The 15,530-nt window shown below is 48.2% G+C and overlaps 1 protein-coding gene across 1 annotated transcript; it reads left to right on the top strand.

Annotated features, from left to right (window-relative positions):
- The first annotated feature begins 437 nt into the window (after positions 1–437).
- On the top strand, positions 438–14,960 carry NIPAL4 (NIPA like domain containing 4). Its single transcript, XM_037799516.1, has 6 exons — positions 438–722; positions 4,641–4,880; positions 8,100–8,156; positions 9,318–9,408; positions 11,812–11,972; positions 12,468–14,960. The coding sequence occupies exons 1-6, from the start codon at positions 686–688 to the stop codon at positions 13,094–13,096; spliced, it is 1,215 nt and encodes a 404-aa protein (XP_037655444.1). The 5' UTR covers positions 438–685; the 3' UTR covers positions 13,097–14,960.
- The last annotated feature ends 570 nt before the right edge of the window (positions 14,961–15,530 follow it).

Genomic DNA, 15,530 nt, shown 5'->3' with positions numbered 1-15,530 from the left:
TTTACCAAGCTCCTATCATCCATTCACTTAATATATATGGATTGTGCAATTATTGGGCACCTACTCTGTGACTGCTACCCTACTATTACCTAGCACAAATCAAATGTATACCTATATTGAGTGAAAGAATGAATGAAAAAGGGAAGGAAGGAAGGAAGGGAGGAAGGGAGGGCCCCAGGTGTCCATATCCTTCTGTCCCGACAGAATGCCAACTGACAGCAGTATCCCTCCAACCCGTTTCCCAATTCCACCTCGGCTGGGAAGTTGCCCCCCCTCTCCCGTCACCCTGGGGCCCATCCACCCTCACCCGGGTTAGCAATGGGAGACGGTCCCGGTGTCTGGAGGGGCGGGGTCGGTGCCCAGGAACCCGCCCCCTGCGCTCCCCCGGCACCCCCGCCTCGGGCGCGGGGCGATGGCCCCTCTGCGGAGAAGCTCGAAAGCCACGGTGCCCGGGGCCGGGGTGCGCCCCTCTGCTGGCAGCCCTAGCGCCGGGCTCCCAACCCCGGAGTTGCCCAAGACACTGGGAGACTCCTCCCCGGGGACCTTCCCCCTCTGGGGCGCGTCATTCTCCCCACCCCTGGGTCCGGACCCTGGCGGCTTGTCGCGAGCCCGCAACGCCAGGGACAAGTCGCGGGCACCTGCTCCGGAGCCCGGGAGCCCGGGGCGTCGGTGTGCCCAGGGCCCCATGGAGCTGCCGGCCAGCAACGCCAGCTGCGAGAACGGTGCGTGCAGGTCGCGGCGGGTTCCCGGGGGCAGGCTGAGGATTCCCGCAGCGCCGCGCGCGCCTCTGGCTTCGCGCCTTCCCCTCCGCCGCTCCTTCGCTTCTCACTTTCTGCTGCCGGGGTGGGGGGCCCAAACTGGGGAGGAGGAGGTTCCAGAACGAGTCGTCTCCCACTCAGTTCTCAGGCCTGTCTTGGGGAGGAGCAGAGGTCTGGCTGAGAACTTCACCTCCATCTCCAGTAACAGGGGTACCTAAAGAAGGAAAAAGAAGAAAGAAGAGGCGCGGCGTGGGGGATGGGGGCGGCGAGTTAGGGGAGGTGGAAAGTTGGCATAATTGGTGGGAGGGCTTTTTGCTTGTTTGCTTTGTTTTTGTGTATGTTTAGTATCCGCCTAGATCTGACTGCATCCTGAGCCATTGCTGGGTCCGCTGAAGGCAGAGGGGAGAGAGGTGCAGGGACTCACCACCCCAAACCCACACACACCTTTTAGAAAAGGAAGGGAAAGAAGAAAGCTCAGGAAAGATAAGGGGAGACTCTTGGCTTCACATTGAGTTCTTACCATGAACCTGGTAGTGGGGACTAAACCCTTTAAAACAACTCCAGAAAGTAGGTAGGTATTTTTACTTTACTATCCTCGTTCTAGAGATATGGAAACTGAGGCCCTGAAAGGTCAGGTATGGGCTCAAGTTAATACAGTGGGGGAAACGGAATATAAAACCAGTGCTCTTGGATTCTAAAACCTGGACCCCTTACTGCCATGCTCGACTCCTTTCTTTGTGTATCGCCATTTTCCTTCCTTGCCTTGGAACTGCAGCCTATTTGATATCCCTGTTTCTTTAATTTCTTCCCTTCTTTAGTGAAGCTTTCAAGGCTGGCTGTGGGTGTTGTCTGGGCTTGGTTTCCTGCTGAACAAGGCAGACCATTTCCAGCCTCACCTTTCCCTGGAGCAAAATGTGCTTCCCAGTCCTAGCCTATCTGTGCTGGAAGAGAAGGCAAGAATTATCTGGTCCAACACCCAATTTTCAAATGAGCCCCCCTCCCCCCCCCCACACACACACACAGAATTAGGTTTCCTTTGGCCATTGGCCCTCAATCTTTTTCTTTTTACCCGTATCGGAGAACTTGACTCAGTGGAGATGCTGAGCCCCTTGTGTGCTGAAGGCCTGGAAGAGACAGCAGGTGCACATTGTGCCCTTTTGCTCCCCCTGCAGGAGGGCAGGGGAAGAGCATGGGAACGGGCTTGGCCTTCCTTTTCAGAGTCACCTTCCTTGGCCCATACGCCCCTAGGCTCAGGCTCATTTCCAGAGCTCAGGGAACTCCCCCAAGGTGGAGGACCCAGCTGGAGGGACAGGAGAGGGCAGCACAGAACAAGTCTAGTTAGGAACTGAAATGACTTCTTACTGTCTCATCTTCCCTTGATTTTGACACAGGTGGGGGAAGAGGGATCTCCCACGGCAGAAGACACGTGGATGTCGTCTGCTGGGCTCCAGACCCAGCTCTTCTGCTAGGGATTTTGTGGCTCAGGGACCTGGTTTCACCAGCTGAAAGCCAAAGGGTTAGACTGGCTGCTTTCCAAGGGCTCCTACAGCTCTGTTGTTCTATGGTTCTGTGCCATGGGAAAAAGGTTGCCTTTACTCTGTTCCACCAAGAGGCCCCTCTGTGCTCCATTGCACTAGAGCCAGCACTGCCTAACCCTGGACTCTGGCACCCTTGTAGTGCTGGCCTGGAGTTCTAGTTTGATCCCAGAAGTTATGGTCCAGACTTACATCCTTGGCATAGGAGCCTGAGCCTTTGTGGCCCACAGCTTCACAAAGACCTTTTACCAGAGGTCACTGAGTCAAAGGCTTACAGAGGTCAACCACACAACAAACCTAACTGAAGGGAGCTGGGTAAGGACTCTGGGGAATTGCAAAGAGCATGTCCTGTCTCAGGGAGCCCCTGCTGCTCAGCTGTAGCCAACTGTTGCCTTGTGGGCAGGAACACCCATTAAGGTAAGCAGATCTTCTGATTTTCAAGAGTAGCCCCAAATATGAATTTTCTTGTGCAATCTTCTGATTTTTAAATGTCGGTAACAAGTTCATATTTTAAAATAACTTTTGGGAAGACCAGATGAAGCCCCACACTCCCAAGCCACCTGCTTTATGGGGTTTGGAGTGGACTTGGGTCAAATTACTTACTACCAATGTAGCCTCAGGCAGGTGACTGAACTTATCAGGACCTCAGTTTCTTCAACTAAAAAACTTGAAATGATAAATGTACCAATTTCATAAAGTGATGGTAAGGAAGTCTAATGGAAGGCCCCGGAACATAGGACCATAGGATTAGTAGCACCAGAGGATTAGTGGCTCTTCTTTTGAGTGTTTCACTGAACTTGAACAATTTTCTTTTGATTGATGGTCTGCCCCACTTGCCCGGTTTGTCCTTGCTGCTGGAGATAAACCCTTGGTGTTTGTGCCAGAAAGGCAAGCAAGGGTAGGATAGCTCTGGGGTCAGCCTCTCGGGGACCAAGGACTTAGAAAGCAAACTAAAGGCAGAGTCTGCAGGAGCTGACAGGGACCCCAGCCCCTCCAAGGCGTGGAGGAGGCCCCAGCCATTGACCACAACAACGGGGGTCTTAGAAGCAGGGCCTGGGGAGTGGTCAGTTCAGGCCACTCTTCAGGCCCAGAAAGGGTTGTGGCCTATCTCTCCTCACTCCCTCAGCTTACCTTTAAGGAATTTTCCATTGTGGCTGGCACTTAGGGATAAGCAAATTAAGAGGCCTCTGGGACAGAGAGAACCCCTGGGAGTGGTGATTGGCTTCTGGAGGCCCACGTACCCAGAGGCTGAGGAAGGGAGTCTCGTGGAGTGGGAAGGTCAGATTCAGGGATGCCTGGCGCTCAGGGGCACCTGACAGGCTGGGGTAGGGGTGGCAGTGGCCTCAGTATGCCTAGTGGTTATGCAATGGGGTTCTGTGTGTCCTTAAGCAAAGTACCTGACCTCTCAACTCCTCCATTTCTACATGGGGATTAAAGAGTGTCCTTACCCGACAGGCGGTTGAAAAATTTGATGAGGTCATGCAAGTAATGCCTGTAGCACGTAGCAAGCACTCAGTGAATGTTATCTATTATTTTTAGATTGGGGCCCCTGTTGTGGATGGAGCCCTGTAGTAGCTGAAGCATGGGGTCTGAAATAGTGAACAATTCCAACATTTAAAAAAATTTTGTTGTGGTAAATATATAGAACATAAAATATGCTATTTTAACCATTTTTAGGTGTACAAATCAGTGGCGTTAATTACGTTTACAATGTTGTGTCACCATCATCATTATCTATTTCCAAAACTTTTTCATCATCCAAAACAGAAACTCCGTTACCATTCATTAAGCAATAACTTCCCATTTCCCCCTCACCCCAGACCCTGGTACCTCTAATCTACTTTCTGTCTCTATGAATTTGCCTGTTCTAGATATTTCAGATAAGTGGGATCATGCAATATTTGTCCTTTTGTGTCTGGCTTATTTCACTTTACATAATGTCTTCAAGGCTCATCCGTGTGGTAGCTGGCATGTATCAGAACTTCATTCCTTTTTATGGCTTAATAACATGCCATTGTATGGATATACCACATCTGATTTTATTCATTCGCCTGTGGATAGACACCGATTGCTTCCACCTTTGGGCTACTGTGAATAATGCTGCTCTGAACATCAGTGTGCAAATATCAGTTTGAGTCCCCATTTTCAATTCTTTTGGGTATATAGAAGTGAAATTGCTGGGTCATATGGTAATTCTGCTTAACTTTTTGAGAAATCATCAAACTGTCTTCCACAGCAGCTGCACCATTTTCCTTTCCCACCAGCAATGCACGAGGGTCTCACCCAGTATTTTTAAAGCACGCACATGTTCCCTGCATAACTCTCTCATCGTGGTCTTCCCATCCAGGCTCCCTGATCAGCATCTACTGCTCCTCCCAACCAGTCCTGTGCCAGATCGTCGGAGACCTCAGTTCCGAGGCGCCCGGCAATGCCACCTTCATCAGCTGGCAGGAAAGGGTCAGGAAGTACTATGGCTTCTACATCGGCCTGGGCTTGGCCTTCTTGTCCTGCTTCCTCATCGGCAGCAGCGTTATCCTCAAGAAGAAAGGCCTCTTGCGACTGGTGGCCACGGGGGCCACTCGGGCTGGTAGGCTCCTGAGGGCAGGTGGAGATGGGGACACAGGGAACTGAGCCCTCACCAGCTTCCCAGCACAGGGGCCAGGGCAGCAGTTTGAGAACCAGGCCTCAGAGGGATCCAAAAGGCTCATTGTCAACCCCATGGGGAAGCTGTACCAACAGGAGACTTCCCTTAATGAGGAGTTTTTCAACCTATCCAATAATTCGTGAGAACTTTCCTGCATTGCTAATTGGAGTGAAGTTAGGCAGAAGTCACAGGACCAAGAATCAGAAACTGATGTCTAGTCCTGGTTTTCCTTCTTACCAGCTCTGTCACCAATGGCAGGTCACAACTTCTTTGCGAAACGGAGATATAAAAACCTCCTCCCAGAATAGTGTCAGACACAAGTGTGTACTCATTTAGTAACAAATTGAGCTCCCCTATGGGCTACAAAAGTATTATTGAGTCTCTGTCCACAAGGGACTTGCTTGTTTGGAAAATAAGATATGCATCCATGAAACAATTCTTGAGCAAAGGAATCATGTATAAAAGGATTCATTCATTCCATCAGCATTTATCGTGTGCCTGTTGTGTGCCAGGTGCCATGGAGAAGTGGGAGGCAGTGCCCTGGGGGAGCGCTGAGTCGAGTGGGAGAGACAGAAGAGTAAATAGGCACTTGTTCTATGGTATTAAATGCTACGATGGGGAAAGTGTGCATGCTACAGGAACATCCAGAGGGGCAAGTAAAGGCCAGTCTTGTGTGGTTAGGGGAGGTTTCCTCTAAGAGGCGATCTCTAAGCTGGGACCTAAATGTTGAAGCAATAGCAAGGTGAAAGAGAAGGGAGGAAGACATAGTATTCCAGCAGAAGGAACAGCATGTGCAAAGGCTCAGAAGTGAGATAACATGAGTGATTCAAGAAACTGAAAGTATTTTTCATGATGGCTGGAGAACAAGGGTTGAGAGATGAGTTAGGAACCAGATCATGAAGGGTCTTGTAAAGTGTGCTACAGAGTTTGAGTGCAGTTGTAAATGACTGAAAGGTTTTAGGCAAGGGAGTGGCATAGTCAGATTCATGATTTGAAAAAAAATCACTGGTTGTTGGATGAAGAAGGGATTGGGTGACAAGATCAATTAAGAAGAGGACAGAAGTTGGGGCTGGGAAGTGGCAATGGGAATGGAGACAAGTGGTGATTCAAGAGATGACTTCAAAGTAGAATCAACTGGGTTTGGTGTTGACTGGCTCCATGTCATCCAAGGATGACTCAGATTTCTGACTTGAGCAACTGGGTAGAAGGTGATGCTGGTTTTTTTTGTGATGAAGAATGCAGAAGGAGGAACAGGTTTGTGGGAAGATGCTGAGATAAAGTTTGGGCATATTCAATTTAATGTGTTTATGGCATGTCAGGCTTGGGAGCAACTGCTGGGGTCCAGTTCTGGCTCCCCAATTCCTAGAGATGTGATCCTGGGCAAGGAAAGTGTTCTTTGGCTGCCTCACTTTCCTCATCTATAAAATAAGACTAGTACCAGCCTCAAGGGTTGTTGTGAAGATATGTAACATATTTAGAAAGCTGCTTGGCACAGAGTTAGTACTACTATCAGTATAATGATTATCTAAGTGGGAGGGCCCAGAATGCAGTTGGAAACCCAGGTCTGGAGCCCAGGTAAGCTCCAGGATGCAGGGCTGTGAGGTATGGGGATGCAGTCAGAAACACTGTGGTCACTGATTCGACCCTTCACTTCTGGTCAAGGGTACAAAAGGCCAGAGACTTCCCACAGTGCCAGGGAAATGCCTGCTTGCGTTCAGGGGAGGGCATGGGAAGACACCCCCTAACAGGGGACTTAAAAGAAGTATTAGTCACCATCCAGAAAGCTACTTTCCCTAGAACCAGTTTTTTCCCTTATTCTGCTATTGCAGTATCTCCTGAGATTTTGACCTTTAGAGTAAAATGCTCTCAGAATTCTTTTTTATGGGATATTCTGATCCCTTTAGAAATATGATGAAAGCTAAACACCTTCTCCTCACCAAAATGGGCATTCACAAAAACCAACATACAATTTCTGGGTTTTCAATAGAACGGTCTAAACCCATCCATCGTCATCATTGTTGTCATCATCATTAATATTTGTTGGGTATTGACTATGTGCCAAGCCCTGAGCCCATCATGTAAACAAAATAGACACAATGCCTGGCTTTGTGGAGTTTCCATTTTAGTGGGGGAAATGCCAGAAAATAAACAGATCAACTCAAATTGTAAATGAAAAATTGCCGTGAAGGGGAAGAGCTGGGTGTATGAAAGAGAATCCCAAGGGAAATAATAGAGATGAGAGAGTCAGTGAAGGCATCGTAGGGAAAGCAATATTCAAACAGATGCCTGTAGTGAGTGTAGGATTTAGGTAAAAAATGTAGAAAGATTATTCTGGACACAGGCAAAAGCATGTGCAAAGGCCTTGAAGCAGGCAAGAGCTAACCATCTTTAAAGAAGTCAGAGAAAGCCTGAGCAACTGGACTGTAGCAAGGAGGAGTGGCACGAGATGACTGTGGAGAGGTTAGCTGGGTCACGAGTACGAAAGGCTTTGTCAAGGATTCTGGTCTTTATCCAAAGATCAGCTGAAAGCCATCAGCCAGCTAAAAGCTGAAGAGTGACACATCTGATTTACATTTTTAAAAGACCACTGGCTGTTATGAGAGGAATGGACTATAAAGGGACGAGAATGGAAGCAGAGGACTCACTCAGGAGACTGTTGTCCCAACTCAGGCCAGAAGAGATGGTGCCTTGGGGTACAGTGATGGCAAAGAAGTGGACACATGTGAGACATATTTTAGAGACAGAATCAACAGGATGGACTGGATGGGGGAGGAGCCAAGGGTAATTCCCTGGTTTCTGGCTTAAGAAACTAGGTTATGTGGAGGTGCCATTTATTTGGGGATGGGTAGGGAGTATTTAAATCAAGACTTCCTTTTAGGATGGAGTCTGAGATATGCCTGTTAGAGACGGAAGAGGAGATGTCAAGTAGGCAGTTGGATATACACATCTGGACTCAGAAGAATTGTCTAGGCTACAGATGTGAAATAGGGGCAACAGCAAATAAATGGTATTTAAAATCTTGGGAATGAATGAGCTCACTCAGGAAAGGGCCTGGAACCAAGCTCCAAGACACATCAGCAGTCAGAGAGTAAAGGTAGGGTTAGGAAAGGCACCTGAGAAAGTGTGGCCGTGTTCTAATGCTGTGTCCATTCCCTCCTGCAGTGGACGGAGGTTACGGCTACCTGAAGGATGCCATGTGGTGGGCTGGATTTCTCACCAGTAAGTGAGTTCTTTGCTACTAATGACCATGACCTGTTGATAGCAGGGCTGGAGATAACAGGAGGGGTAGAAGGGACATTTCTATCTCTAATGTGCTGAGTGTGAATCTGAGGCCCAGATTCCAAGGGGAAAATCTTGACAATTTTTGCAGGTAGAACATCTTACCCTTATCTCAGATCACTTTCTCAACCCAATGAAGCATCTATACCTAGAGAGGTTTGTACAAAGCTGCTGATAAAGGCATACTTTCCCAACTTCCCTTGAAATACAGGGAGATAATATCACTGCCTTGTTAGAGTCTCTTGGGCTTCTAAGTAATATGGTAGAGTCTGAATTCCTAAGCCAACTTCCCTATTCCACAGGTGACTTGTTGGCCATCATTGAAGATGGCTGGTCTGTCATCTAAAGTTTGCCCAAACTTGAACTCACACATTTTCCCTAGTTTCCACCTACTTTCTCTAGCTACCAAATCCTAATTATTTTAGTTGGAAACTTATCCAGCTTTCCATTTATAATCCCCCTTATATTAGGTTTTGATCCCAGTCTTAGCCAGACCTATTGCATACACCTCCCTTGAAAGGGGAGACCCACGTCGTTCTCTACCACCAGAGAGGCAGAAGGGGTATTGCAGGGGTTTGCAAACTGGAAACTCAGATGGGGAGAAGTTAGGCCCTTTGGGAATGTCAGGCCTTTATTAATCACCGGTCTGTTGAGCTATCAACTAGATCCCTTGGAAAATAGGAGTCCATGGACCAGTTGGTACCTGGAGCACCAAAAAATGAGGTGTTTATTTGATAATTAATGGTTTCTAGAACTTACCGTAAAGATAGAGACCAAAGCAACGGCAGTCCCTGGGACACACTTAAATGTGCTCAGACTAGAAGCCAAGTGTCTTGAAAAACAAGAAGGGCCTCCACCCTCCAACATGTCATGTGACCTTGGGCTCTGGGCCTTAGTTTCCCCTTATTTAAAATGGAAAGATTAGGTCAGGATAGTCCAGGCCTGACCAGATGCTCTAAGGAAAGATAAGAATCAGTATTTTCAGGAAAGTTGGCCTGGGATTCTACAAGTGGCTGAACGCTCAATGAAGCAGCCTCTGCCCAGGTTCCTCTGGGCTGGAAATGGATGCATCTGAGCTTCTTTTCTCCCTTATTTCTCTAGTGGCTGCTGGAGAAATTGCCAACTTTGGGGCCTACGCATTTGCTCCTGCAACAGTCGTCACGCCTCTGGGAGCGCTGAGCGTCCTCATAAGGTTGTCATCACCTCTCTAGCTGTCTCTGGATCCTTCCTGTTTTCTGTTTTCTGAGGCCTGGAAATTCCAAGTGGGGTCACATGCCTGACTTGGAAGTCAGGTACCTGCACCCCAGCACCCAGAACGAGGCAGCTCCTTGGACGCTTGGGTTGTTGGCTGCCAGTTGCCCCAGCAGCCCCTCAACTGGCTGGGAAACAGAGGGTCAGGACAAGCCAAACCCACACCAGTTAGAAGGGCTTCCACTGCCACCAGACTGAGCGTCTTGTGTCAGTATTTCAGTACCCCAATAGAAGCATCCAACTAAGAGCATGAGCCCTAAATTAACACTATCTGAGTTCTAATCCTAGTTCTACTACTTAATAGGTATGTCACCATGGACAAGTCACTTAATCACTCTAGGCCACACATTCCCCATCTGCAAAATTGGGATGCTAATGATGCCTACCTGGGGGTGTTGTTTAGAGGATTAACATGGATAATGCACAGGAAATGCATGGTACAGCACTGACCCTGAAGAGTAACCACAGATAATGTATATTGAAGGCTTACTGTGTGCTAAATGTTCTGAATGTATTCCATGAATTAGCTCATTTAATCCTCACACCACTTATTATCAGAAAATAGGGTGGGGAGAGGGGGAGGCTGAGGCTGAGAGAGGTAAAGTAACTGGGCCAAGGTCACCCAGATTCCCAGTGGTCAAGCCGGGATTCCCATCCAGGAAGTCTAATTCCGGTGTCATGTGCTTAACCACCATGCCGTGCTGCCTCTCAAGCATGCAAATGTTTGATAGTTTCAAAAGTAACTGATCCTAAATATGTGTTCTCCGCACCGCCTCCATCCCCTGCACCCTGTGCACCCCCCCGCCCCTAGCTACAAACACAGAGCCAGTTCCTCTGTGGGGGTCCTGAATCTCCATTTCGAAGCAGATGCTGACTGTCAGCCTAAACTTGGAAACTTGGTGCATCCCAGTCAACCACAACCAATATCCATAACTTCCTCTATTTTGTTTTACCGTCTTGATGACCATTTTGCAACCTTTACAGAGTCGAAAAAAAAAAAAGAAAAACAGATCCATGACTCACATGGCACAGTTAGCATAGGTGATTTCAAGAAGCTGCACTACCACCGTCACATTTCTGATTAGTTTAAAAACTCCCACCCCAAGGAAGTTGGGAGAGGCGTGGAATCCTCTGGTGTGTGACCCCTGCATATGCTGATGCCACCAGACCCACTGAACGGAGCATCATGGGTCAAGGTTTTTGGTTTTTGAGGAGACAGGAGACAGACAAGAGAGCTTAGACATCAGTCACCTTCTCCTGACACCTTTGACCTGGACTGTGAGGTTACCAGGCTCCCAGGTCAGCCTCCAGACCTTTGCCTTGTTCCAATGCCAGCTTTGTGAAGAAACAGAAGCAGGCCCCAGTTATCCCACCTGGATTGCCCAGTGTCCCCTCCCTTCCTCCCTCCCCTCTGCTGGCTCATCCAGAGGATGTGAGGAGAATGAAAATCATGTCACCAAGGAATTGCAAGGAACTGGAGTCATTTTGCCCAGAAAAGAGAAAACTCAGGGACGTCAGAAGAACTCTCTTCAGTGAGGTGTAGAGGAAAAACCACAGCCTTGATAATTAGACACAAATTGTGTTCAAATCCTGGTTGTACTACTTACCAAGTTAAAACAACCTCCTCAGTCCTTTTAACTTCTCTGGGACTTAGTTTTCTCATTATACAATGAGGATAGTATTTTTTACTTCGCTAGAGAGTTGTGAAATGTTAGTGAGATAATAAATGCCTAACGTACTGTGTATGCTCAACACATAGTGCCTATAATTCTCATTGTGGTGGATGTTGCTTATAGTGACATATAAAAATGAAAGAAGGAATAGACTTGTTCTATCTGACACAAGGAACAGAAATGGGACAATAAGTAGAAATTACCAGGAAGTATAATTTTTGGTCAATAATTAGAGATAACCTGCAATGGATTCATTTTCCTTGTGAAGGGGTGAGCTTCCTGCCACCAGAGGTGTACAAGCCAAGGCTGAAAGCCACCTGTCAACAATGCTAGGAGAGGATCTATAGGAAGTTAAACAAGAGTGCCATGAAGGGCCCTTCCAACTCTTCTGTTTTGGGATACTTCCAGTTTGTAAAAGAAAAGAAATCCACATTCATGTCTATTCCTCCAGGGTACACTGTATTTTATCCCTCCCACAAATGAGTTTTTTTTTTTTCCATATGTTTTTGTTGTTTTTGTTTTTTGTGTTTTTGTTTTGGGTTGGGGGCAGTCTGGAAAAGCTTCCACATGAGAGAATAGTGCATCCTGACCTGTTGTTTTCCGTTAGTGCTTGCTCAGCTCCCAGCTTTCTTCAAGAAAAACGAAGCACTTTCTCCCATTTCCACCTGCAGTGCCATCCTCTCCTCTTATTTCCTGGGAGAGAGTCTGAATTTGCTTGGAAAGCTGGGCTGTGTGATCTGTGTGACTGGCAGCACAGTGATGGTGATACATGCCCCCGAGGAAGAAAAGGTGACTACAGTCGTTGAGATGGCATCCAAGATGAAAGACACAGGTAGGCTCCAAGCATTCCCTGAGCAGGATGGCCCATGGGGTTAGTCTGACTGATTTCTCCCCATCTTGGGAGCTGTCATCTTGGGGAGAAGAAAAGCTATAGAAAGAATTATTGGTGGGCTGGTACTTGTTTGCAAGGCTAGCTTAAAGACTTCCTGGCCTGATATAGATTGCTGCCACTCATTAAGTGTTTGTTATGTATCAGGCTCTATTTTAAGTGCTTACTTTGCATCATCTTATTTCATCCCACAAAACAGCCCTTAAGTAGGATCCTGTTATTAGTCCTCCTTAACAGATAAGGCAAATGAGGTCTTGGGGGTTTAATAATTTGCCCAAATTATTAAAAAGTTGTGCAGCTGGGTCTGGAGCCTGTATTTCTCTGCCTCTAGAGCCCGGGCTCTTAAGGCTACACTCTCTTGTCCTGGGCGTGGGGCTCTAGATGCTAAGCACATCCTCTGCAGCTCAGGTCACCTGCCTCCCTCCCTCCCTCCCGAAGGGTACATCGTGTTCGCTGTGCTGCTGCTGGTGTTCTGCCTCATCCTCATCTTCGTCCTCGCCCCTCGTTATGGGCAAAGGAATATCCTTATTTACATCATCATCTGCTCCGTCATCGGGGCCTTCTCCGTGACGGCCGTCAAGGGGCTGGGCATCACCATTAGGAACTTCTTCCAGGGGATGCCGGTGGTGCGGCACCCCCTCCCCTACGTCCTGTCCCTCATCCTGGCACTGTCACTCAGCACGCAGGTCAACTTCCTCAACAGGGCCCTGGACATCTTCAACGCCTCCCTGGTGTTCCCCATCTACTACGTGACCTTCACCACAGTGGTGGTGACCTCCTCCATCATTCTCTTCAAGGAGTGGCACAGCATGTCGGGAGTGGACATTGTGGGCACGCTCGCTGGCTTTGTCACCATCATCCTGGGTGTCTTCATGCTTCATGCTTTCAAAGACCTGGACATCAGCGGGGCCAGCTTGCCCCGCATGCACAAAAACCCACCCCCACCTCCCAACCCGGAGCCCACTGTCATCAGACTGGAAGACAAGAACGACCTGGTGAACAATATGGAACGCTCCAGCACCCCATCGCCAGAAGAAAAGCCCAAAGTATTTATAATCCGTTCTTAAAGAGTACGGAGTGAGAGGGCGAGCCTATGGAACAGTCTGAGTTTTCAATTTCAGAATCATCCGGTTATTTTCATTTTCAGCACTGTTACCAATGGGCTCCCTTCCCTTGAGATTTTCGTTTATACCTCATCACTGTTTCCAGGAGAAATATCCCTACCCAGTGAGTGGTGGTGCCAGAACTTCCTAGAAACAGAGCCTCAGTGACCAAATAGCCTACTTTACATTGGTGCCAGCGGGTCCCCTGGACCTTCCTTCCCACTCGGTGCCGTCCCTGGCTGCATACATTGTTGGGAAAAACATAGAATTTGACCTGTTGAATGTAGCAGAATCCAAGAACCTCCCTGAGATATTGGTTGTCAGGAAATCCTTAGCACCACTTCTCATCCTGAGTTCAAACTGCTGTATCTCGGCCTAAAAAGAAGGGGCAGCGGGTCCTAGAGGCCAGAGAGAGCGTCGGCATGCTTCTCTACCCAGAGCCAGCAGAGATGCAACTAATGTCAAATTCCATGTTGCTTTTGCCATGTCCCCTTTGGAGACACAAGCAAGACCTCAGCTGCCCTTCTTACTGTGAAAGCATCAGATGTCTCAGGGAAAAATTTCAACCAGCCCATTCCCCAAGAAGTCCAGCCTGGGGGTCAGCATCGTTTCCATCACCCCATCCCCATCTCCTCTCACTCTCTCGTTCTCTCTCTCCCTCTCTCCATCCTAAGGAGTCAGTCGCTGACACATTCAGGCAGTGATCTTAGGACTCAGAGTAAAACAACAACAAAAGATGCTTCACGGCCAATTCTGTTGACTACAGTGCTTCGTTGTGCCTTAGTCTGGAGAAAGAACAGCAGCTGCTCTGTTCTTAAAAATGGTCTGGCTGTCAAGCTAGAATTCAGCAGAAAGCATTCTCCTTTTCTTCAAGGAGTATTCCAAATATGATTTGGCGATGTGGGGAAAAGTGTGAGGAGCAAACTCAGGATTTGGCCAAAAGTAGTCAGAGGCTCTCTGGAAACCAGGGGCTAACATTTGTGTTTACACTGGTGCCAACCAAGAACCCTAGTCGAAAAGGGCTCTGGGGTAATTTCTGGCCTGCAACCTCAGTCTTGACTAGTGGAGTTGGCCTTGAGCCTCAGTGACCAAGTGGGAGCACAGACTCAGCATGGGGTGCATTCTGGCTGTTAAAACCAGATTGCCACCAAGTCCCCAAGTCCCCGAGCTGCCCGCACTGGGAGGCAGGGGGTTGTGGCTGCTCCACTCCACCTGCTGGAGGGGCGGCCGTTGGTCCCCTCCCATTTGGCTAGAAGCATCCAAAAAGAGCAGCTGGAGAGAAAGATAATTGCTCTCTTCCCTTCCTGCCTTCTTTCTAGCTGAAAGAATGTAGAGGGTGGGGCAGGCACCATTGGAGAGGGCAGCCAGGAAGGCAGCACATCTGTAAAAAAGGCAGACTTGGCCCTCAGCCCTCAGCCCTCCCTGTGGAAATGGCAGCTCCATTCCTGTGTTTATGTCCCGTGTCCTAAGCACAGCCAAGCCCAGGCCAAACTCTGGCTGACTGTGGAGCTCCCAAGGCCCAGCTGACCAACAGGCAGGCTCCAGCCTCAACCCCCAGTTTTTAATGAATGTGGGTTTCTGTCTGTAAATAAGATCAATGCAACATGTTGGATCTTGAGAATGGAAGGAACCTGAGGGACCTGACAGTATGGTCTGCAGGGTCAAGAATAAAGACTTCAGAGTGTGTTTCCTTCATACATGTTTCTCGGCCTTCCTTGGACACAGAGTAATTATATTGTTTCCTCTGGTGCTGGGGGCTGGTCCCTGATCTCAGAGTGGCTGCCAAGGAAGCCCCTATGTTTTCCATGAGCCACTCCTGCACTAGAGTGTCTTTTTTAGACAGCTGAAGATCCCTTGACGCCCGAGCCCTTATCTGGCACGGTGCTGAGTGCTTTGTGTGAATTCTTTTTAAATCCCCTCAAATCCCAAAGTTTATTTATATATTTTATTCCTATTTTATGTGTGAGGAAAGGGACTCAGAGAGGTTTATGAATTTGCCCAAGGTCACACAGCCAAGAAGAGTAAAAATTGATGTCTGGCTCTGAGCCCACACTTTCAACCACCAGGATACACTGTGTTCCTCCAAAAGACTAAACTTGTCCCCAGTTGCATAATCTGACATTACTTTGGGTGCGTGTGTGGTGTGTGTGTGTGTGTGTGTGTGTGTGTGTGTGTGTGTGTGTGTGAGAGAGAGAGAGAGAGATCTGTGTTGTCTCCCCTCTCTGGATATAAGCTCCATGAGAGTTGATCTTCATTTACTGTTTGCCCTCAGTGTAGTACATAGCATTTATTGAATGAAGAAGCAATACAGTTCCCTTCCATGCCCAAACTCTCTTGGGAATCAGCTCTCAACTCAAAGCAGTTCCGAAAAGAACCCTGGCATATTAGCAGAGCAGTT

The sequence above is a fragment of the Choloepus didactylus genome, chromosome 11 (assembly GCF_015220235.1).
Source record: "Choloepus didactylus isolate mChoDid1 chromosome 11, mChoDid1.pri, whole genome shotgun sequence".
Lineage (NCBI taxonomy): Eukaryota > Metazoa > Chordata > Mammalia > Pilosa > Megalonychidae > Choloepus > Choloepus didactylus.
The sequence above is the reverse complement of the archived record's forward strand: the minus strand, read 5'-3'. Positions and strand labels throughout refer to the sequence as shown.